The sequence below is a fragment of the Calcarisporiella thermophila genome, assembly GCF_041956535.1.
Source record: "Calcarisporiella thermophila strain CBS 279.70 unplaced genomic scaffold VTP21scaffold_8, whole genome shotgun sequence".
NCBI lineage: Eukaryota > Fungi > Calcarisporiellomycota > Calcarisporiellomycetes > Calcarisporiellales > Calcarisporiellaceae > Calcarisporiella > Calcarisporiella thermophila.
The window spans coordinates 544,668-567,610 of record NW_027192198.1 but is presented as its reverse complement, the minus strand read 5'-3'; the positions used below and the strand labels follow the sequence as shown (position 1 = coordinate 567,610).

The 22,943-nt window shown below is 39.2% G+C and overlaps 11 protein-coding genes across 11 annotated transcripts; 6 read left to right on the top strand and 5 right to left on the bottom strand.

Annotated features, from left to right (window-relative positions):
- Positions 1–61: 61 nt before the first annotated feature.
- Positions 62–1,860, bottom strand: VTP21DRAFT_11072 (uncharacterized protein; the record flags this gene model as incomplete). Its single annotated transcript, XM_069390478.1, has 6 exons — positions 62–993; positions 1,052–1,131; positions 1,208–1,447; positions 1,514–1,592; positions 1,658–1,722; positions 1,796–1,860. 6 exons carry the CDS (start codon positions 1,858–1,860, stop codon positions 62–64), a joined length of 1,461 nt encoding a protein of 486 aa, XP_069252622.1.
- A 124-nt stretch (positions 1,861–1,984) lies between these two features.
- VTP21DRAFT_11071 (uncharacterized protein) lies at positions 1,985–2,847 on the top strand (the record flags this gene model as incomplete). Its single annotated transcript, XM_069390477.1, has 4 exons — positions 1,985–2,018; positions 2,083–2,300; positions 2,351–2,421; positions 2,586–2,847. 4 exons carry the CDS (start codon positions 1,985–1,987, stop codon positions 2,845–2,847), a joined length of 585 nt encoding a protein of 194 aa, XP_069252621.1.
- A 281-nt stretch (positions 2,848–3,128) lies between these two features.
- Positions 3,129–6,037, top strand: VTP21DRAFT_11070 (uncharacterized protein; the record flags this gene model as incomplete). The annotated part of the gene is made up of 13 exons (XM_069390476.1): positions 3,129–3,227; positions 3,304–3,417; positions 3,486–3,707; positions 3,774–3,885; positions 3,953–4,139; positions 4,195–4,276; positions 4,348–4,436; positions 4,494–4,581; positions 4,649–4,823; positions 4,890–5,047; positions 5,110–5,569; positions 5,636–5,830; positions 5,895–6,037. 13 exons carry the CDS (start codon positions 3,129–3,131, stop codon positions 6,035–6,037), a joined length of 2,124 nt encoding a protein of 707 aa, XP_069252620.1.
- Positions 6,038–6,275: 238 nt separating this feature from the next.
- Positions 6,276–6,909, top strand: VTP21DRAFT_11069 (uncharacterized protein; the record flags this gene model as incomplete). The annotated part of the gene is made up of 4 exons (XM_069390474.1): positions 6,276–6,409; positions 6,499–6,617; positions 6,680–6,701; positions 6,765–6,909. 4 exons carry the CDS (start codon positions 6,276–6,278, stop codon positions 6,907–6,909), a joined length of 420 nt encoding a protein of 139 aa, XP_069252619.1.
- Positions 6,910–7,196: 287 nt separating this feature from the next.
- Positions 7,197–9,508, top strand: VTP21DRAFT_11068 (uncharacterized protein; the record flags this gene model as incomplete). Its single annotated transcript, XM_069390473.1, has 13 exons — positions 7,197–7,199; positions 7,255–7,314; positions 7,383–7,448; positions 7,507–7,767; positions 7,826–7,916; positions 7,983–8,081; positions 8,175–8,293; positions 8,354–8,464; positions 8,554–8,630; positions 8,697–8,891; positions 8,952–9,070; positions 9,139–9,332; positions 9,395–9,508. 13 exons carry the CDS (start codon positions 7,197–7,199, stop codon positions 9,506–9,508), a joined length of 1,509 nt encoding a protein of 502 aa, XP_069252618.1.
- A 104-nt stretch (positions 9,509–9,612) lies between these two features.
- On the bottom strand, positions 9,613–10,487 carry VTP21DRAFT_11067 (uncharacterized protein; the record flags this gene model as incomplete). Its single annotated transcript, XM_069390472.1, has 4 exons — positions 9,613–9,984; positions 10,044–10,123; positions 10,187–10,270; positions 10,334–10,487. 4 exons carry the CDS (start codon positions 10,485–10,487, stop codon positions 9,613–9,615), a joined length of 690 nt encoding a protein of 229 aa, XP_069252617.1.
- Positions 10,488–11,002: 515 nt separating this feature from the next.
- Positions 11,003–12,743, top strand: VTP21DRAFT_11066 (uncharacterized protein; the record flags this gene model as incomplete). The annotated part of the gene is made up of 11 exons (XM_069390471.1): positions 11,003–11,275; positions 11,332–11,445; positions 11,505–11,587; positions 11,662–11,729; positions 11,789–11,803; positions 11,866–11,888; positions 11,943–11,971; positions 12,027–12,217; positions 12,280–12,393; positions 12,452–12,555; positions 12,630–12,743. The coding sequence occupies 11 exons, from the start codon at positions 11,003–11,005 to the stop codon at positions 12,741–12,743; spliced, it is 1,128 nt and encodes a 375-aa protein (XP_069252616.1).
- A 64-nt stretch (positions 12,744–12,807) lies between these two features.
- VTP21DRAFT_11065 (uncharacterized protein) lies at positions 12,808–17,375 on the bottom strand (the record flags this gene model as incomplete). Its single annotated transcript, XM_069390470.1, has 26 exons — positions 12,808–12,929; positions 12,990–13,159; positions 13,219–13,330; positions 13,392–13,535; positions 13,596–13,701; positions 13,762–13,836; positions 13,906–14,005; positions 14,072–14,188; positions 14,266–14,356; positions 14,418–14,509; positions 14,577–14,760; positions 14,818–14,993; positions 15,062–15,234; positions 15,300–15,391; positions 15,459–15,603; positions 15,683–15,746; positions 15,815–15,954; positions 16,017–16,139; positions 16,201–16,327; positions 16,395–16,453; positions 16,530–16,616; positions 16,673–16,844; positions 16,901–16,953; positions 17,011–17,106; positions 17,166–17,246; positions 17,319–17,375. The coding sequence occupies 26 exons, from the start codon at positions 17,373–17,375 to the stop codon at positions 12,808–12,810; spliced, it is 2,958 nt and encodes a 985-aa protein (XP_069252615.1).
- Positions 17,376–17,738: 363 nt separating this feature from the next.
- On the bottom strand, positions 17,739–20,088 carry VTP21DRAFT_11064 (uncharacterized protein; the record flags this gene model as incomplete). The annotated part of the gene is made up of 6 exons (XM_069390469.1): positions 17,739–18,632; positions 18,702–18,799; positions 18,859–19,339; positions 19,399–19,510; positions 19,586–19,869; positions 19,978–20,088. 6 exons carry the CDS (start codon positions 20,086–20,088, stop codon positions 17,739–17,741), a joined length of 1,980 nt encoding a protein of 659 aa, XP_069252614.1.
- Positions 20,089–20,303: 215 nt separating this feature from the next.
- VTP21DRAFT_11063 (uncharacterized protein) lies at positions 20,304–21,140 on the top strand (the record flags this gene model as incomplete). The annotated part of the gene is made up of 1 exon (XM_069390468.1): positions 20,304–21,140. The coding sequence occupies one exon, from the start codon at positions 20,304–20,306 to the stop codon at positions 21,138–21,140; it is 837 nt and encodes a 278-aa protein (XP_069252613.1).
- A 248-nt stretch (positions 21,141–21,388) lies between these two features.
- On the bottom strand, positions 21,389–22,805 carry VTP21DRAFT_11062 (uncharacterized protein; the record flags this gene model as incomplete). The annotated part of the gene is made up of 8 exons (XM_069390467.1): positions 21,389–21,556; positions 21,620–21,716; positions 21,775–21,806; positions 21,872–21,974; positions 22,040–22,206; positions 22,287–22,310; positions 22,366–22,427; positions 22,487–22,805. The coding sequence occupies 8 exons, from the start codon at positions 22,803–22,805 to the stop codon at positions 21,389–21,391; spliced, it is 972 nt and encodes a 323-aa protein (XP_069252612.1).
- Positions 22,806–22,943: the final 138 nt, after the last annotated feature.

The window sequence follows — 22,943 nt, the reverse complement described above, 5'->3', positions numbered from 1 at the left end:
ATATTTATATGAGTGATATAAAAGAATAAAAAATAGAACCAGAAAAGCGTTGGGATGTTGTTTAAGGAGGTTTAAGCGGAGGCAGTTTTAGAGACTCAGCTTCAGCTGTGGATTGATTTTGCGAAATGTCTGAGAACTGGGATTTTGTGTGTTGGTCCATTCCCACCCATGGCGTAGATTCTGGAACTCTCCTAGTCGAGTTCTGGTGCAATAGTTGGGGTCTGAGTGGCGGGAGATTGAACCTACCGGGTTGGGACATGGAGGGGTTCAATGCAGAGGAGAGTCGGTACTCAGTACTACTGTCCAATGATGAGGGAAATAGGGAGGAGGATGAAGGGAAAAAATTCGGTAGCTGCCGAGCAGGGCTCATCAGTTGATATTCGGAAGAGGGGTGGAGATTTTCTCGAGTGGTTGGATTGGTTTGTGTCGAGAGAGAAGGGGTACGAGGAAATGGAGTGCGTGGGAGATTGGCCAATGGAGTATGCATAGAATGCAGTGGGGGATACGGCGTCCAAGGTAAAGGCAAGCTAGTGTCCGAAGCATTCCGGGAAAAGTATCTGCGCTCGTGAGAAGATGGTAAAATTGGGGGGAGTAAATAAGGTCGCTCTGAAACGGTAGGGAATGGTAGCGGTCGTAAAGTGGGGGATAAACTGGGATAATGGGATGAAATAGGCGATTGCGGATGAAGTTTATGGGGTAGAGGAGGGGTGGATAAGCGCTCAGGTCGGAAAGGTTCGACCGGATCGCAGTTCTGTGACGGGGAGAAAGATCTAGCGGAAACAATGGGTGATATCGAATCGAGCCCATCCGTCTCGTCCGAGTCTTCGTCGCTTCTCGAGTGCTTACGATTCCGTTTATGAGGATGGGTATTTTCCATGCCTTCTATACCTTCGGTCTCTTTGCGTTTAGAGAGGCGGCGCCGCACCCTCGTCTCCTTGCGTATACGTATTTTTAGACCTTGATCAGCAAAGGAACGCGATAGAAAGGTAGATTCTAGATGGGTGTGGTGAGTATACGCTGGGAAAATTATGAGGAACTGCGCACGCCTTACCCTCCATGCCGGGGAATTTTTTTGCAGAATAGACTGTGAACACGTCTGAATAGATTGAGCGACAGTGATGCACCTCATTTCTATGATGAACGCAAAATCAAACCATTTCCCGTCAACAAAGGGGTCCATCCTGTTATTAGTAGCGGTGAGGCGTACCCAAAAAACTCAAACAGGCTCAATTTGAGTCGATACCGTCCCTCCATTCGCACGGATATATCGGAAAATACAAAGAAGGCCGCGTCGGTATTGTCTGCGTCCTTGAGGTGGTAGAGAGAAGAAACCATGGATCCCGTGGTGGTGCGCGTTTTTCCATCGGGTAAAAGGTGAAGCTCTTTGGAGCAATCCTCGGACACTAGCGAGGCATACATGAAGAAATATGGGTTCTGAAGAAAACCACTGCAAAGAGGAGAGATGAGTGAAACGATGCGAATATTCCTGGGCCCATTACGCGCGCATACCCACCTTTTCTCCTGGCTCTTCTCCGCAAGGTCGACAACCTTGAGCTGAATAATGGGGGGCGGGTCGATCGGGCGTCGATCGGCTAAAGAGCACAAAGGAAAAGCATGTTTGTATTTGTCACAGGGTGCTTACGAAATGAGGGCTTACCCTTCTCGCCAATCCCGCACATACGCGACTGCTTCGGCTGCTGGCGGAAGATGAGATCGTAATGGCTATCAAGAGAGGGTAGAGGAGGACAAAACATCAGCGCAAAGGCATCGTAAGAATGGGCACATTGGGACCCACAGGTTGCGTCGATCGTTCGGCTGCCGGTATGCTGCGAACTGATAAGAGGACACATGCTCGGCCATTCTCTCCCCTTGTGAGTGCTGATTCCCGGGGGATGCCTGCGGTTTCTGCGGGAGCAAAGTTTTTGGACGGGACAAATAAAAATCTGGCAAAAACCGCTTCCGCTTCTATTTGTATCTCCAAGAAATGAATTTAATATTTAAAGGCCGAAATGCTCGCTGTAAACTTCTGCCCTTTTTCTCCTTTGGAGGATGCGCGTGGGCTACTGTGACCCGGGAATTCAGCCGCTGAGAATTCGGCTCAGTTCGATTGCGGCCTCAGAGCCGGGCGACAGCGCCTCGGAGTGACTGTGCGGAGTCGCAGAGCAAGCAAGGGTTACACGAGGTGCCGAGTTGGAGAGCGCGAGGCTCTGCTGATCTCTCGTGCCTCCAGAATTTTCCGTGGGCAGTCCGCCCTGCCATACGCGGCCCAGGCGCGAACCGGTTCGAGGGCCCGGTTGCGCGTTGCTGCTGTGCACGCCCGGGCGACGCTTTTGTTATTTATTGCCATTAGCTAAGAAATCCACGCAACGCCCCGATGACGGCACACAATCAAGGTTCGTTTGTCGCCCAGCCCGGGCCACGGTTTGAAAAGGAAAACTTGCCTCAATAATTTCACACCTGTTCTTCCTGCGCTTCCCCGGCCCTTCCCACAGGCTGGAAAACAAAACAAGGCTCAGGCGGTTTCGAGGCTCTCCCAAAGTTGCATGCAATTAAATACAAAGCTGCCATTCCAACGCTATCTCAAGCCCCAACCCAGCCGCTCTCTGCCTGTCGGGGCCCCAAGCCTCTTCTGGCACACGCCCTAACCTCTCGCTTCACACCTCTTTGCGCTCCCTGTTCAATTGGCGGCTCGGCATCCATGTCATTGTAGGCAATAGCATGTCCCTGCTTAACAACTTCCAGAGAGTGTGCGTGTTGCGCTTCCATTGTCTCGATGCTCCTCTCCCGGAAACCCTGAATCCTATTGCTGGTATATTCGGACGCGACGCTCCCCGCCCCTTTTCATGAGCAGACATACACAAAGCTAATAGCGCCTCAGAATATTCCAGAGCATTTGTCGAAATGGGCGGTAACGCATTGTTAAGATTCATCGGTTCCATCTGAACCCGCGGCATTCGGTTGGTGGTGGCCAGGACAGAAACGGCTCTGAAAATCCCAGTTTCCTATTTCAGATTATCTGTATCATTTCCATAAAATAAATCATTTGTCAAAACGGTAGAGCAGAGAAAGTGGGACGAGAAAACTTCGCATTGCAGGATTACGCGTCCATCTTGGTCACCTTCATATAGATGCTGAGGCTAGGCTTGCGATCGGTTTTAAAGAGTCCGATTTGCCGGCTTTGTGGCCGAGCTAATGACAGGGCCTTTTCGGTCGTCGGAAATGCAAAGGTAAATTAACGACCATTTGATGATTAAGCAGAACGAGGTGGCAAACATGCTTCGCTCAACCCGACTGTTATCAAAGATGTTCACCTCGAATGCACGCCTGGAGGTCGTTCCCGTCGAGTTGGGTCGCAATTTTAAGCCCCAGAGCTATTCATGTTCGAAAATGGTTGCAGGGAATTCTCTTTCCAAGCATGTGCGTTGTTGCCTGGTATTCTTAATTCCCCTTTATTAACTAACTTGGCAGTTTATTTCGAAAAAAAGAATGCAACGTTTCGCGCCCGTTTCTCCTCTTTCCGCTCTTTCTCCACAAAGAAAGTCCCCGAGGTTAAGGCGAAAGAGGCAATCAATGCTCCCGAGAAGGCGGAGAAGACAGCTTCCGATCTTCAAATTATAAAGCATTTGATGCGATATATTTGGCCAAAAAATGACACAGGCGTCAAAATACGAGTCGTCATTGCTCTCGGCTTACTAATAAGTGGAAAGGTATATCTATCAATCGATTTCAACCATAGATAGTTCCACGCTGACAGATATAAACTATGCGTTTAGGTGCTGAACGTTCAAGTTCCATTTTTCTTCAAGCAAGTGATCGATCAGCTGAACATTCCAATCCCCGAAGACGCTACCGTGTGGGCCGTTGCCGGCGCAATGTTACTCGGATGTAAGCGAGTCGGCTTTGCCCCCTTCTTCATCCTGCTCTATTTCCTCATTTATACTCCAATGAACAGACGGACTTGCTCGAATCGGCTCTTCTGTTTTCCAGGAGCTACGCAATGCAATTTTTGCAAACGTAGCTCAATCGGCCATCCGTCGTGTAGCGAGACAGACATTTGAACATCTTCATCAACTGGATATGAGCTTCCATCTATCTCGGCAAACCGGAGGCTTGAGTCGCGCAATCGATCGTGGTACCAAGTAATAGCAATGATTTTTTTATTAACTGTATCTATACTTATATCATGTCACATAGGGGCATCTCATTTTTGCTGTCATCCATGGTATTTCATGTCATTCCTACCGCCCTCGAAATCGCTATGGTGTGCGGCATTTTGGTTAGAAAAATCTTGAATGACTCTATTTTTATTGAGGATGACTGACATTTAATTTGGCTTCCCTTATGTAGGCAAGCAAATACGGAGGAGCATTTGCTGCGGTGACTTTGACAACCATGGCTGCTTACGTTGCATTCACCGTTCAGACCACTTCATGGAGGTGTGTAGTTATGACTGCTCGTCGGTGAATATCTTTTTCACTAACGCTTATTTTTAGGACACGCTTCCGCAAAGAAGCAAATAAAGCTGACAATCAAGCGGCTACCGTTGCAGTCGATTCTCTAATCAACTTCGAAGCAGTCAAGGTAGTACCCATATGCGTATCTACACATCTATAGGAGCACATACTCACTTTTATATGGTACTCTAAAGTACTTCAATAATGAAAAATTCGAGGCTGAGCAATACGACAAGGCTTTAGCAAATTACGAGCGTTCTTCGTTGAAAATTGCTCAGAGTCTTTCATTCCTTAATTCCGGGCAAAATGTTATTTTTAGTACTGCTCTTACTGTGATGATGTTTTTAGCTGCGCAGGGGGTTATCCAGGGTTAGCTACTTTTTCTTTTGGAATGGATAATAGAGTATTCTTGATATCTAACTTTGATGCTCCTAGGGACATTGACGGTTGGAGATGTAGTGATGGTCAACCAACTTGTTTTCCAGCTCTCCCTTCCATTGAATTTCTTAGGGTCAGTTTACCGCGAATTGCGCCAATCCCTTATCGACATGGATACGCTCTTCAACCTACAAAACGCACATATTAAGATAAAGGTTTGGTCAACTGAACCTCAATCTTAGAGTAGCTGCAATTTCATATTGCTCGTATTTTTTAGGACTCTCCCCATTCTTCACCCCTGGCTCTTGATGGCGGAGAAATTCGATTTGAGGACGTGGTTTTCGGATATCACCCAGATCGGCCGATTCTAAAGGGGGTTTCGTTTGTGATTCCTCACGGAAAAAAGGTGGCAATCGTTGGGCCGAGTGGTTGCGGAAAAAGTACGGTCCTCCGCTTACTTTTCCGGTTCTATGACCCTCAAAGCGGCAAGATCCTAATTAACGGACAGGACGTGCGCCAAGTGACTCTAGAGAGCCTGCGCCGAAATATTGGAGTGGTTCCACAAGACACAGCCCTCTTTAACAACACTATTTATCACAATATACGCTATGGGCGAATTGATGCTTCTGAAGACGAGGTGTATGGAGCTGCGAAGCAAGCCAGAATCCACGACGTCATTACAAGGTTGCCTGAAGGATATCAGACCAAAGTGGGAGAGCGGGGGCTTATGGTGTCGGGTAGGTTGGCCATCGTACAAAATGGATATTAGTATGAATTAACGCTTGTGCACCTTTCAATATTAGGTGGAGAAAAACAGCGCATTGCACTTGCACGTGCTATTCTAAAGGACCCACCCATTCTCTTTTTCGATGAGGCTACTTCTGCGCTAGACGCTAACACAGAGCAAGAGTTATTAGCTAATATCCGAGCGGTTTTACAACAAAAGTGTCGAACAAGCTTATTTGTTGCACATAGACTACGAACTATTGCCGATGCTGGTGCGTATTTTGGTTGGGCCCATGTCACTTTATTTTTACTGAAGCATTTTCTCTTGGATATTAGACAAGATCATTGTGTTGCGTGACGGTCAGGTGGTTGAGCAAGGGCACCATGAAGAGCTCCTTAGATTACCAAGTGGAGTTTATCGTAGTATGTGGGAGATGCAGGAAACCGCCATCCATGATTCTGTCAAACAGGAGCAATAAAGGGCTGCTTCGTTCAATGGTGTCAATAATTAAAAGATATCCTTCTTTTTATTCTGGTTGCTTCCCATTATATTGTCTCGAGCAAAATATGGCAAAGTCAAATAAATTGAGATAGAGAATTTTTATTTTTACATCGGAGCTTTAATGCTAGAAGATTTAGAAAATTATATAATTATTTATACCGATTTTAAGAAAGTTGCGTGTTAATCTGTTTAGGATCTTGAACACCTTGACAAAAATGAGATTCTCGGTTGTCCTTGCTTTTACATTATTCGTCTCACTCGTCCAAGCCAAAGAGCCACCCAAATCCCTGCAAATTGGGGTCAAAAAGCGGATTCCTGATGCTGAATGCAGTATTCGTTCGCGTAAAGGGTGAAAAAAAAAATCGCATTTTTGCTCACGGGCGCAATCTTATGGAATTCTTAATTTATACGAGTAACTTTTTTACATGGGCTTCGTAGTGACCGCCTCTCGATGCACTATGTGGGCACACTTTTTGATTCCGGAAAGGAATTCGATTCAAGTCGCTCGCGCAATCAACCACTAGAATTTCAGTTAGGAATGGGTCAAGTGATAAAAGGTGTAGTATACATTTTTTTTTTATCTTTTTCGCGCATGATAATAATATGGGATCAATTTTAGGGTGGGATCAAGGCTTACAAAAGTAAGGAGCTATCTTCCAATATGAAAAAATGAAAAAAACTGACCGTCCCCTGTGTCGAAATAGTATGTGTATCGGAGAGCAACGAAAGTTGATTATTCCGCCGGATCTAGCCTATGGAGAAGGCGGGTTTGGCTCGTTAATCCCTCCAAAGTCTACCTTGGTGTTTGAGGTCGAGTTGGTCGATATTAATCGTCACTCCGAGCTCTAAAATACCGTGAGAAAAGCTTGGAAAAAGGGCAAGAGCTTATATTTGATTTCTACTGAGACTATCAAAGAGTATATGGGGTGATTTTTAATATTTTTTTAAAAAAAAGACCTATAATTATTCATAATAAGAATAAAATGACCAGCTGAAATGCTCTTTGTGTTGAAAAGCCTAAATATTTAGAAGCTTGATTTGGAAACCTGCAAAAGATTTTGGCCACTCTCGGAAAGCAGTCAGCAAAACACTTAATAGGTTAAAAGGAAGAAGATTCCTGGAGCAAGTATTTTAGAATGGTAATTTTACAAATAATGGGAACAAGAATTCGTCTAATCAAGTATATCTCACTAGAATACATCCAAACTTCTTCTCTGGAATAACCTTAGCGATCTTAATACTTTTATTCAACAGGTCTGTCTCCGTTAGAATAATAATAATAATAAGCATATTGAAGCAGTGGTATCGCTTTTTTATAATAGGAAGGGATATCGGATACTGACGCGGCGCTTTTGGAATTTGCTTGCGGAATAAGCCTTTACGAAAAAGTATATTCAATTTTTTCCCATCTCAACGCTTTAAGTAACTGATATATTCTCGGAAAAGGAGGAGTATGTTGTGGCAATCAATTTCTTGGAGCATGCTGGAAATCTTCCTGGATTTACTTCAAACTACTTCTTCACCGATGTTGAACTTGACAGCTTACGAAGATTAATATTGGAAAAATACCGTTTGGCCACTAGTATTGGGGCAGCAATCTCTCAACAACAGGACCTTCCTAGTATAACAGCGAGTAGCGTGCCACCTATACTTCAGTCGATAGCAGTCTATTTAGAATATTATGGAGTGCTCGACACCCCGGTTTTGGTATGTTTGCATTGCATATTTTTGATATAGTCTATTGTGGTAATACTTTTTATTGAAGGGAAGAATGATCGCGTTTTGCTTGGATGCTATGGAATGGGATGCACTCCAGAAATATCTTCTGGCCACAATTCAAGCATGCTCCGAGGAAGGTTAGTTTAAAGCTATATTTTGGGGGATATCTATGGCTTTTAGTAAAATTCCTATTTACCCGTTAGTCCATAGCTCACAAAAACTGTTGTGCGAAGCCGCAACGCCTTTATTATTATTCTTGCAAACTCTGCGACAATTCAGTATTGATATTTCAGCTGTAGAGAGTATGTATTTATATACACAGTTCCTGTTTTGTTCGTTTTTGCCGATGGAACATATAATAATTGAAGATTTCACCCGTATTTTTTTTTATAAAGATACAGATGTTTTAGATATTCTTTTAAACACCAATCTCGGTTCTCTTGTTCAACTTCGCGAATGGGTATACCAAATGATAAGTGCTATAGAATCCGATGGAAATGAATCTGCTGCTCAGGTAGTTCCGCGATATTTAATTTATTTGTTTTTAATATGATTTACATTTATTGTTTATCAGAAACCGTTTATTAGAGCTATTCTCAGCGTCAAAAATTGGAATATTCGCCTCTTATTTGGCAGTCTAATTGCCGGCGCTCTATGTACCTCACAGCAATCGGAAGCATTGAAGGTAACTCGAGGTTTAAAATGTTTGGGATATGTTTTATCTTTGTGTCCCTTTGATGAGTTGAATAAATCTGGACATTGTTTTTTATCTAGATAAACCTTGAACGTATTGGTCCGTTTTGTGCTTTAACTTGTAATTCAAGTTCTGCATTAACTTTTCAGGATAAACGGTGGGAGCCTTAAGCACTAGCAATCCCTAATTAGTTAATTACTGAGAAGTTCTTATTCCACAATAGAGTGCATCACTTGGTATCTGTAGTAGAGCAAACGGCTGGTGTCAAAACCCTGACCGAAGAAAGTGTGCCATTCTTGATTGATACGCTAGTTTTACTATTCCTGGAGCAGAGCAGAGCTAATCCTACCGATCTTGCCATAAAACTTAATTTAATGGATCTATATGTTGCCAATGGAGATTATAAGTTTGCTTTGAAGTAAGACTCCTTATGATTGCTTCAAACAATAATTGTATTCATATTAACGGGGAATTATAGGTTCTTTCTTGAGGCAGCTTGCCTTTCGTCGGATTATTTTTCCGATGGCAAAGTGCTTACTATGTTTTGCAAACCAGAGCTAGTGTTACGTGCCGTTTATTGCCTAACAAAATTACAAGGTAAAAGGATTAAAATAGAATATTAAGTATTCTTATATATTTTTGATGTGTTTTCTCACTTATTTTAGAGTATATCGGTGCGTTGGCTCTATACCAGCTTCTTCCAACAACGGATGTAGAGAGCGCTAAAACTATTGCAGAAACCTCCATTGAGGAGAAGACTATCGAGCATTCTTCTTTTCTTGATCTTATTTGGGAGGAATGGATCATCAATATACTGAAAATGTCTTGCCAGGCGAAACAATATCCCATAGAAGCATTGGTGAGCAACTACACATTTGCAATGAATATATTACGATGATTCATGTTAAAGTTCTCATATAGAGCTCCAGACTCCAAAAACGGCGTATTCCACCAGAACACGATCCTAACAATATAACCACCAGCATTGAGTTAAAACGGCAACTTATACTACGGGTTCTTCAATTTATCAAATAATATGGCCACCATTGGAGTTATTTTGTATATATATTATCGAAATTTATTATATTGGTCACGGAGTTTTCGCCAGGAAATTCAATAAAATGTTTCATTTCGAATAGCTATTGTTTTCGTTCAAGCTTTTGGGCTATCCTTTCCAAAAGCTTCGAATTATCGCCCAGCATGCCCTCTATTGCAGCCTCAACTTGCTTAACAGCATATTTGCCAACCATATCCATCTCAACATTGACTCGATCTCCTGGTTGTTTTTCAGCCATAACCACGTGTTTCTGAGTGTGAGCGATCATCATAATAGTGAACCTTCGCTTATTGTCGTCTACATCACATACAGTTAGCGAAGTGCCGTCCAGCGCAATGAAGCCTTTAGGAATAAGATATGGCAGAAGTGATTGATCCGGGAGTTCGAGCTCGAACCACTTGGAATTCCCTTCTGGTTTTATCGAAACAATAGTCGCCGTGCAGTCTACGTGACCCTACATTTCGTAATGGTTAAACAGAGACTTGAAAGCATTCAAAATGAGAGTATAGGAACCTGCACAAAATGCCCTCCAAACCGCGTTCCTCCCGATAATGCCCGTTCAAGGTTTACTTTGTCGTTGACTTTCAAATCCCCTTGTATATAAAGGAATAAAAAAACTAATTCAAGCAATTCTGTAATTTATAGCCCTAGTATACCGAGATTTGTTCGCCTAAGAGATTCTGGTGCGATCCCAACCTTGAATGAATCTTCATTGAATTCAGTTACTGTCAAACAGCATCCTTTTCATTAAAAAATAATCAGGTTAGCATTTGTTTTTTAGAAAGGATCTCAATTAACTTAACCATTAACAGCTATGCTATCTCCGATGTGGCAATCGCCTAGGATACTAGCAGCATCTCCTATTATCATTGACCATCCACCTCCTCCTGATTCAGAAGCATCTATTTCGGTAATTGAGACTACCGTACCCATGTGTTCGATTATGCCTGTAAACATTTTATTTAAGAATTGAAATGCTCGAGATGTTTGAAAGAAAGAAAATAGGGAAAAAAGAATGGAGCAAATATATATTAACTTGATGCTTATTCAGCATTTGGAGAACTAGTCACAAAACATTATGGACCAACATTGGCTCTCTTTATGCATTCATAAACTGAAATTTTATTTTAGCAACGATACCACCGATCGTTATATAGATAATAAATAACCCTCTAGGAAATCAATTGCTCACACGATAAATTTCATTTATAAATAAATCTGGACCTTCATTATAATCTATATATACCATTCAGAATCCTCTTTTTATCAAAGTCTCCTTTGCAACTATTGCTTGGGTTCCGTATTACAGCATCCTCAAGCGAGTCAAAGGAAAGCGTCAGAATTGACTAAGATTGTTCGTCATAATGGTATTAATGCATGTTTTCTTCTCAGACTGAATACTTTATTACTGCGCCCCATTATAAGAATAGAATAGGAAAATCTGAATATCTTTACAGTCGTAGTTTGTAATCATGTCTCACGAGCACGACGAAATTGATCCCGTTAAAGAGGAGCAGAATCAATTCAAAAAAGTTCTAGACACCTTCGCACACTACAAGTCTAGTGCACTTTCTGCGAACCAAAAACGTCGCGCGGATTTCCAGTCACTTCCGAAATCTCAACAAGCCCTTGCTCCTAATTTCCTTAGTAGGCTAGAGAGCATCGACAATTGTATAATCCAAAATTATGAAGTTTTGAAGCTCATTGTTTCAGATAGCCGCATGTTTATAAACGAGGACGAGAGTGTAAAATTTCTATTTTATTAACAGTATATAGCAACAATGCGCTTACCCTTCTTTAGGACGATTTGCACGGTCTCCCTACCTCGCAAAATTTCAAATCGCACATTACCGAGTTTGATATGGACAAATTAAGGAGCACCATAAAGCAAATCGCAAGAGATTGGTCTGAAGAGGTTATATTGCGTTCACCCTTGCTTAATTCGATTATATTCTCAATTAAATCAATCTCTAGGGAAGGCTAGAAAGGGAGTCTACGTATCTTCCAATTATCAAGGAGTTGAATATTCACTTTAATAACCTCGATATAAGTGAACGGTAAACTGCTTCTAATAAGCAAAATGCTACTATGTCTTATTCCAAAATATATTCATGCTAAATGCATAACTTAGGGGGGATATCCAAATCCTAGTTCCTGGGGCAGGATTGGGCAGATTAGCGTACGATATTGCTTGCCAAGGTATGCATTTTCATCAATATACTCCAGCACATAGTTCTTTAATAAAAATTATTCAATAGGATACAGCACTCAAGGTAATTTTTTAGAACACTAATCCAGGAATTCTTTGTAACTGAACCATGTTGTACCTAACTAGGCAATGAGTTCTCGTTCTACATGGCAAGTTTTTCTTCATTACCCATCTTGATTACTACTTCTAACTTTTCTCTGAAGCTTTTGACTTCGCATTTCATCTTGAATAGGTTGATGCATTATCCCATGCAAACTTCAGGAACGATTAACTGATATAAATTTTAGAGCTAAAATAGCCAAAGAACATACCATTTTCCCTTATATCCACTCTTTCTCGAATGTGGTCTCTGCTCAAGATCAACTTCAGCCAGTTCTTATTCCGGATATAGCTCCTGGTAACTTGCCTTCGACTGCTGATTTTTCGATGGTTGCCGGAGATTTTCTAGAGGTATATGGAGAGGGCGCGGAGAATCTCAGTAAGCTTTGTGTTCTCTTTGCATAATTTTATCAATTGAGTAATATCAATTACAATTGCAAGACAAATGGGATGCTGTGGTTACAAGTTTTTTCATCGACACCGCTAAGAACATTATAGATTATATCCAAGCTATATATCGCATTTTGAAACCAGGAGGCATCTGGATAAATATAGGTATGTTTAAGGGTTAAACAATCTTTGATATAATACTCTGACTTAGGATTTCCTGAAGGCCCCCTACTTTATCACTTTGAAAATATGCATGGTGAAATTTCAATTGAATTGAGTTTACAAGAAGTAATGGAGGTGGTGCATACTGTAGGGTTTAAGGTAGAGGTAGGTTGTATATTAGTAACAGTTTGATATTTTGAGTTTCAGAGTTTGTCTATATTTTGAATCATAAATTCCAGAAGGAGAAGCGCGTGCCAACAACATATACAGCTAATAGGCTATCCATGCTACAATATGTCTATGAGTGTGCATATTTTGTCGCTCTAAAACCAGAGAATCCTGCTGGCTGTTAATATCTCCTTGCGAGAGGATAAATCGAGAAAACGCATGATTATAGCTCTATGCGAGCCTTACATCTCATTGATCTGAGATTTCTTTTATCAGAACCTCGATCAATAAATGAATGCGATTAAGCAATAAAGCCTTTTTTTCGCCTTGAATCGACAAGTCTTTATAAATGCTCGCTGGTGGATCAATATCTTTAATCAAAGAAAATATTAGAGATGAACTAAAAAAAATTATATTGAAAAGTTTGATACCTCGTAGAAGCTCTATAACTGAGTTTGACATGCTAGGGAATCCACGACAAATACTCCGTGCCGCGGGGAGAGCCTCAAGGAGATATTCGCTTGGGACAACCTGAGATGCACCCCTTGGAAATGCAATACTACGTAGCCTTGGCAGCACGTGCTCTTTGATAATTGCAAGACTTTAAAATACGTCAAAAAATGGAATAAGTTTACTGAAGCTGATATGTGACTAACTAACCTACTATATATAGGATATTTTTCACAGAGACGGCTGGCTAAGAGAATGCCAAAAACCTGTTTCTCTGGAAATGGCTGCGAGAGCAGTTCTGGTAAAAACTCCAGGCAAGTATCTAGAATAAATGTTAGAAAAAAAAAATAACATTATGGTCGTACATTAACGGGATATCTTACGTATTGATGGAATTTCTGAAACAGTTACGGGTATCAACTCATGAGCATACCCTTGGAAATGGAGTAGTTTAACCAAAAGTTTATTCTCGAGAAAGAGTTGATGCAAAAATTGGCACGTTAGAGTTCGGGTTTCATCGAGAATGCCTAGAAAAGAGAATTCTTAATACCAGAAAAAAAAAACATATTGAGAATAAATTATATTACTCTGGTTATCTCCATTTTGCTCTAAACATAATTCTAAGAGGATTCCCATTATTATAGAGTCTTGGAGATAAGTCATCGCGGTTATGTTTGGTTCTCGGAAGGTTGCCTTTGATTATATAAAAATTATGGATATATCTAGGAAATGCAAAGCAAAACTTTTACTTACCATCTGTCGTGTTTGTTTGAGGAGATTATGACGTTTGATTTTCTCTCTTGATGCGAGCATATAGACTTTGACTAACTATAAATGATTTGAAAAAAAAAATTAATCGTACTTACTATTACAAGCAATAAAGGGCTCGCCACTTACATGCAAAAATATGCGGTATAAAGTTGGGCAGCGAAATACACGAGAATCGCTTTTAAAAAGCAACAGCGGATCTAACGTTAAGCTTTGCTGAGTATACAAACTAATATATATTGTGCAATTATAAGCTTGCGTTATATGTCTATTATATTAGGTGACTTAGATTTACTTGCGGCTTCCTTCGGTGTTCAAAGCATTTGCAGTAAGGACCCAAAGTTCTCGGGGATTAACCGTGTTTAGAAGAGTCCAAATATTGGAAAAATTATAGAGAGCTTCGCTATTGGCGCTATGAATACAGGATGAAATCAAAATTTTGTATAAGTTATCACTGAAAAAGGGAAAAAAAATATAATAGTTAAATACTTTGTTTGTATAAGATAAGGGATTAAAGCGCACAATTGAGGTGCATCTCGAGAAAACTCTAATGAGGAATGAGAAGCCAACTGCAATAGGTCTGTAAAAAGAACATAGATATTGTGATATAAGTGCAAAAACAACTAAAAATGATGACCTACTCTCTAGAACTCGAAGGGGCTGCAAAGGAGATTTTGCAATCTCGCAAGTCGACTGAGCGCTCAACAAATTTTGACGATTTAGCATCTTGTATCTAAGAGCAAATATATTATTATTAGTGCAAAATGCAAAAAAAAAAAATCGAGGGTATCAAATATTACATTGTTTCCTTATACTCATTTTCATGTAAATAGCTAGTTACATCGAATAGCTCAGGGTAGTGAAATGCAGAAACTGCCAATAAGTCCGGGAATATATTCTCATACGCCCGACCGCCTGAAACTTTTTCAGCATAAAGAAGGATTCTCTTAATAGGAATACTTTCCAGCAGAGAATTAGAATACTCTATAATGATAAATTAATATACAAATAAATTATTAAAAAAAGCGTAAAATAAATTACCCTTTGGAAGATGTGTTTTTGCACTTGTCTCACTGCTGATGTTTAAAATACCATCATTATAATAGAGAACGTAGAATAGCATTAAGATGTGCGCAGGTGTGAGATTAGAGGTATCCTCATATAATTTCAATATGCTATCTTCGGGGATAGGGTTGATCATTGGTGATGAAAATATACTATATATATAAACGTATGGCATCAGTTAGCTTAAGGTAATTATACGATATCAAAATAAAATGCAAACCATTCCGCATATTCTTTTAATAAAGGGCCCATCAAAGAATGGACAGGTTCTGTCGAGTTGATAATTAATTGGTGGATACTTTTGCTAATATCAACTCCTACGCGCTGAAAAATTTGAGCTTTCAAAATTTCATAAAAGCACAAGAGTAGAAGGTTATCATCATCTCTTTTAACCTAAGTAATATAAAACAAATGTTAATACAAGTAAATATGTCAAATATATTTATATCCTATTATACCGATATTTGTGATATAGCCCGGTCAGCAATTTTTTCGTCCCAAAGCAGTTCCTCGTTAAAGATGCGCTGTAAACTAAGTAGGCTGGATTTTGCTAGAAAGTGATAAAATTGGAGAATTATATTAGTAAATAGTATAAATTATCAAAATATTATGCTTACATATACCAACGGCCATTCCAACTGATTCTCTAATTAACACTTCGATTTGGCTAATTTGATTAGTGCGAAAATATAAGGCTAATAAAATAAGCATTTCCGAATGCTCTGAATCGAGAGCGACGTTAAGATAATTAATAACAAGATCCTAAAATAGAGTGCAAGAAACATTAATACTAAATACAAGGAAGGATTAAAACTTGGTTTAAGAAAGAGTAGAAATCCACCTTATTAGACTGAAGCAGTCCATCTGAACATAATAATATCAAACAAGTAGCAAGCTCGTTGTTCCTTGATGTAAGAGAATGATATATCAATAACCAATCTATGATAGAAGAGTACATTATACTAGTTGATACCTGAAAGACGAAATTTTATTGATCAACTCAAGTATTAGGTCAAGGTCTTCAGTAGAGTATTTTGTTTGTAAAATTCCGGCCATTCCAGCAAGTGATCTAAGCAATCCGTTTAAATCGATTTGGGCAGGAGGTTGAGATTTCTAGAATGTAGGGTTAATTAGTATTTTTTTAATAGCATTCGAAATCAAGCAAGTAAGACTACTATAAACTGGTGCGCCATAAGGCATAGTGAATCTTTCATAGCAATAACATTGGCATTTGTAGGCGCTAGTTGAGAAGGAAGCCAAGTCGGATTACCCGAAAAAATGCTGGTCAAAAATGTCACCTGCAAATTTAGCTAGTAAGATAAGTGGTATCAAGTTAAAAGAAGATATTACTCTACAAACCTCATCATTACAAAAATCTAAAGTAAGCCTGAACGCTAGAGGAGCAAGAATATGCAGCTCGATAACTTGGAACCGTAAAAATACGGCACGTCCAGGGGCTAACTTGCACATTGAATAGAGCATAGAGCTATATATTTAAAATATGACTACATTAATATCACAGTTAAAATATTCCCAATGAGATACTTTGTAACCTGATATTTGACCGGTGTGAAGGATACTTTAGCGCCATAGATATCAGAGTTTGTGCAATCTCAAATTTAAATGGCATGATAGATTAGAAAAAATCTTGGTTAAAGAAACTGATTGTTTATCCTGAAGATGCATACCTTATCGAATTCCATGGGAAATGCAGAAAGAATGGCAGCTATTAAATGTTTTCTAGTTGGTAGCAAATGTAGAGAGCCAACAATTGTCTGCACATTATTAAAGAGTTAGCATAAAAGCTATTTTTGGATAATTGTAAACGTGCCTCAAACTCAAGGACCTCCGGGCAAAATCGCTGGAGAACTACAGAAAAAACCAAACATGCATTTTCAATGCATTTTTCTGAAGTCAACACGGGATAGACTTTTTCGTCAATCGAAACGTCAATTGCGGTAGCACTATCTTGAAGGAGACGGCACAGCTCTAATAGAACAAAGCTTTTTTCTTTTTTCGTGAATATATCTCGAAAACGTTTATGAAATATACTGATTACCTCATGCGTGTAATTGAATCACAACCAAGAAAATCATCACAGGAACTGAGAATCTAATGACAAAAATATATCTCATTATATAAACACAACAATATCCAATAACCACTTACGATATCTGGCGTTTTATTGATTTTTGTAATTGCCGTTTGTACACGTTCTAAAACTAATTCTACCTTAGTATTATGTAACGATTCAATTTCTGTACACTGAGAATAAAGAATTCAATCTCTTATAATTATTAGCAGAATTTGAATAGATTATGTACCTGCTCATATCTATTCAAGAATAGCGACTTCTCCGATTCTTGAAGTATTGTCCAAATAAATGGCAAGTAATGCTCGAAATTCTTATCGATGAAGGAAATGGTTTAGTTAATCGAAGGATGAAGATCACAAAGAGAATATGAAATTTCGAGTACCAGATCTAGATTATCTGTAGGATGGCCTCCATTATAAAGGAGGTCAAACGCGTCCATAATTTCCGATAACAACCCAAGGTTATATATGAATTTTTATAGGATTGGGAAAATGAAATATATCTGAACAAATGATATTCAAGTAAATGCAATTGAATCAAATAAAAATAAATTGAAAATGAAAATATTTGTATTTTCTTAATATATTTTTTTAAATGATAATTTTATTTTTTTTTATTGGAAGAATTTCTAGATTTTTTTTTTGGAAAATTGATTTATTTACTTCTCTAATCGCCATATCATAGAGATCTTATATATAAGATATAATAAAGGTTAAGAATATATAATAAAAATTTGAAATTTATAAATGATATAATCATAATATTCAATAGAAATAAAATAATAATTTCGAAATCCGTAAAGTTAACGAGAAAGGCGGTTTACAATAAATACTCCTAGAATAGTGGCAGCCAATGTGACAATTGCACCTGGTAATAGAAGTTCTTGGGGAATAGGAAGATTATATTCCGGTACTTTGCTTTCCTTCTTTTGGCTGGAAATTTCTATGTCACTGGGAACTGGCTCAACTTCAGGACTATTATTGCCGGATTCGGACGATACTAATTGACTGGCCTGAGAAACGGCAGGTTCAGCTGTACCACTTTGGTTTTGAACTGTGTGGTCATGCAAAAACAGCAATACTCTATCAGAACCCTGCCTTTTTGCCACATGTACTGAATCAAGCAGATCCATGTCACTGGTAATAAGGACGTGATCATTTTCGTCATCCAAATAGCTAAGCACAAGCCAGTCGTCTTCATTGTTTGTTCCAGGCGCAATGGACATTGATGCTGCAAGTTCCTCTAAATTGAAGCGCTCTGTAACTAGTTTGGCTTTGACGATTTCACGAATATTTCCGAGGTTATTCGCCTCAGAAACAAAACGGTGAACTTTGCCAGAAGGAGATTTGAATTTAAAGGTAAAAGTGGTATCATTCTGCTGGTTAGAATTGACTATGCTTGAATTTTCCTCGTTATTGCCGACAGCTGATGCTGATTCATGGGGATGAACTTCAGATAGTGGATAAGTATTATCAGGAGTAAATGGGCGCGATGAATTAGGAGATTCAGGGTATTGCGAATAAGAATTCCTAGACACATTGGATGGTGTCATACCATGTAGATTAGATGCAGAATGCGAGGGTGCAATGGAATCTGACACCACAGATGCTGTTTCAGAACCGTCGGGAACAAAAGATTGCCAAAATCGATTCCACATTGGACCATTGTTTTCATCTTGTCCTTCAATACTATTAATCTGGTGAGGAGATTTGAATAAAATTTTCGATTAGTTATTATCTAAAAATTATATATATAATATGTATACCTCCTCCAAAGTAGCGTAAGTTAATTGAAGCACATTGACCACTCCAACGACTTGGTTAGTATCTCCTTCGAGCACAGGAAGATTTAGATAATGGCCATCTGTCATAAATATCTTATTAAATTAAGAGGATTCTTGCAAGGAGAAAAATGCTTGTTACCATGCATTTTCTTTAAAGCATCCAAAATGGTAGTTGTGGGAGTGATGGTGTCTGGATGTGGAGTCATTACTCGTACTACACTACAGGTGGCCGGATCAAGCCCGGCAGCAATGACACGTAAAACAATATCCTTGCTTGTGAATATTCCAGCTATATTATTGCCTTCCATAACCAGAACGGCTGTTTTATGCACTGATTTCATTAATTTAGCTGCCTCCCGCACACTCGTACGGACTCCAACCTCAGCAGGTTGAACTCCGTCTAATACGGAACTAACATCAGGGCAAGACATTTTTTCCCGGAGAGCTTCCATATATTGAAGAAATGGAAGGCCAGAGGAACTCCATTCAGATTGTACTCCTTCGAGTGCATCATAAAATTTACTTGAAGTATTAAATGCTCTTTCCATTTTGTCAACAGCCTGGTAAAGGCATTTGGTGATATCGAGCAAACCAACTACATCGCCTTCTTCATTAGTTACCTATTGAAAAGTTTAACATAGATAAGAACACTTTAGAAAACCGAAAGGGTAAAACTTACAGGCAAATGTCTGAATCCTCGCTGCACCATGGTACTCAAGGCTTCCGTTGAAGAGGCATCAGTTGTAACACAGAGAGGATTCTTGGTCATGATAGTTGATACAGGCGTGCCGCTATAAATGATGTATAATTTAATACTTTACTTTTGGGAATACATATAAATAGCTATTGATGCAATTATAATATACCGAGAATCTAAACCTTCTGCAACAGAGCGGAAAGCGAGATCCTTCGCGGTAAAAATGCCGCATAAATGGTCGTCATCATCAACTACAAGGACGCAATCACTCCGTTTAGCGGCCATTAATTGGCTCGCTTCCAGCACTGTAATGTTTTCACGAACAGTATGGGCTGGCGACATACGCAAGGAGCTCACAGTGCCCTGAACCTGCTTTCGAGTGGATTGCCGAGTATAGCGAGGGCTACTGCGTTTTTTCTTAGAAAGTTCTTGTTCAATTTTTCTGCGAATTGCCTATATTTTATAACATATAACATATATAAGTGGGTATAAAAAAGAATTTATCTCATTCTTTGGAAATAAGAAAGAATTTAAATGTTCATCAATTCATCATATTTATACCTCATCTTTTTTAGATTGTCTCTTTCTTGCACTGTCATTAACAGAACTTGAGACATCTGAACTATCTCCTAGAGCACTGTTGGCACGACGTGGTTTGTAGGAAGTAGACATCTTAGAAGATATTTATTTTGGATGAAGTTAAATGTCAACTTATTTCCGTTTTAACTTAATAATACGCAGGAATAATACCTATATGATCTGTGGCGGAGCAGCAAATGATACTAGTATGAAATCGTATATGAGACAGTTTTCAGTAAATATGTTTTCACATGCAACGCAATTACTCTGACTGCCCTATATGTGGTCTTCTGTTAGACCTAAACCAAATGGAAGTTCACGTAAACCAGTGTCTTGACGGAATAAAATGTAAAAGTTTATGCGAAATCTGTGGCAAAGATATTTCAATTTATAATTGTTCACAGCGCGAACAGCACCTAAATCGCTGCCTCGATGAACTCGCCGGTACTGAAAATGTGCAAGATCCGCGTAATATCCACGAATTCACTCTATTTGATAATTTACATTGGTGTCCTATCTGTGAAAAGAGGTGGACACGATCCTCCGTCACACATAGCGAAAAAACACTACATATAAAGCGATGTATGAAGAAAAAAGGCATTACTACTCAAGAGATGATCTCGATAGTGCGCTGTTTATTGTCAGGGAACCAAACTCCAATGCCATCTTGTGCCGACCGTGTATCTCGTATTACATGTAGACAGAAATACAGGATATCACGCAACTATTCTGCAACTCTATGCGAAGATATAGATGAAGATTTTCGCACCGATACCATCATACACTCGTATTTAACAACCCATGGAGCGAGCTCTTCAAAAACAACTTCAAATAATCCTTATGACGAAGATTTACAGCTCGCATTAGCAATATCTTCGTCCTTATCTGCAAATACTGTATCAAAGAGAAGAGCTACAAATAGGGACCCTGGTGCAACAGGAATATTAACAGCTGAAGAAGCACAAGAGTTAATTCAAACGAATGCCACCGCAGTACTTTTTCCAATTGAAGAACCATCGCAAGCTCCAGATACCCCCTCTTTCCCAAGAACACGACTAGCTGCTATCCATTCGATTAATAAATCTGGTTCCACGCGCAGAATTACAGGATTATCACTCTGGGAACTTACTGGCACAGGCGATTAATTGATGTGTATGGTATTAATGATACTAAGCATAACTATAAATAAATATTTTGAATTCAAGTCAAATTGTACTCTTTAGACTGTTATGAATTTAATCACAAAGAGCTTTGTAACTATAATATAGATTCAACTAGTGAAATACTATTCTATATTCTTGCCTTTTAGCTATTATTAGATATTTATTGAAATTTAACAGGAGTAGGGTGATGTATAAAGAATGCGCCTTACTATATTACATTATAAAATTAACTACTTTACTTTTGATTTTTTTGCTTCTTTAAAAGCAGATGGACAAGCGTCGCGTACAGGACAATCAGAGCAGCGTGGATAACGAGGTAAACATACCGTTTGACCAAATCCGACTAGCATTGCATTAATCTCACGCCAATATTCGCGAGGGAGCCACTTTTCGAGTGCCTTAAATAATCAACGAGTTATAATATAAGGATGATATACTGGATATATTGGTTATTGGATTACCTTTCGTGTATCCTCAGGTAACCCACCGGCTGTTTTACACCAACCTAGGCGATTGCATATTCGATGAACGTGCACATCGACTCCAATTCCAATTGTTCTAAAAAGAAGTTAGTCTCATTCTGTAATTTTTAAATTTACATATTCATTTCTATTACTTATTCCAGGCACATTGCATTGTTAAATGAGCCTAATTAAAGGATCAAAAAGTGTTATATTTTTGAATATGACAAGCAAATTAATGGATAAGCATACCATTTTCGGTCCTACTCCAGGAAGCGCGCAAAGTCCCTCCAAAGTGTCAGGGATATCACCATTGTATTTTTCAAGGCAGATACGAGCAGCATCTTTGATAAATCTATTGTACAAAATGAAAAGTGAGTTATAAAGAAATGATAGACCTAAGATATTGCATAATATTACATTGACTTTCGACTAGAAAATCCAACTTTGCATATTAACTTCTGGAGGTCTAATTCACTAGCAGCCAGCACACTATTGATAGAAAGACCTCCTGGAAGCTTCCGCTGTAAGTTTCTCATTGCTTCCGCGGTGACTGTATCTTTCGTTTGAGATGACAACATTAGGGACTGTACGTTGAAAAATCCGGATATATATAAAAATCAGAAAAATTAATGTGAAATGTCAAAACCTATTCTAAAAAGCTTACAACGAGAGTTTGGAACCGCGAAACCTACATAGGTTATAATGTTAAATCCCGCAAACATGATAAAAATAAATTTATTAACCTTTGGATCTATATTTTCCCCATATTCCGCAAGCCGTTCACAGCCCATGGTGTCCACTGGAGCTAAATATAAATTAACAAAATTAATTTTGACTCATCCTAAATAAAAATGAATGGCAAACCTATATGAGTTTTCCGATAATCACGGATTGCTGTGTATGTTGAAAGCCAATCAGGCGGTGGAATAGAAGCTGAAGATGATTTTGGCCCGATATCTCCTAATTTTCTTTTAGGATGAATTTTTACTACCGAAGCATCATTTTTCGAAGCGACAGGACTGATAAAATTGCCAGAGCATTCTTCTACAGGCAATGGTTCAGCATCGGTGTTGATAATCTTGTCTTTTCCGGCTAAGTCAAGATCATCTGTGATTTGGGATTTAGCAAGCCCAGTAATAGCTGGCAATTTTTTGGTAATACTAGCCCGCGGTCGTAGCTGCATGGAATGAGACTCGATATTACTATTAAAATTTATAAAATACATCCTTTAATCCCTTATATCTCGTAAAAACTCAGACTGATGGTGGCTTTGTATAAATTGAAATTCCAATATCCTTTTCGTAAAGCGCGTTTTACCATA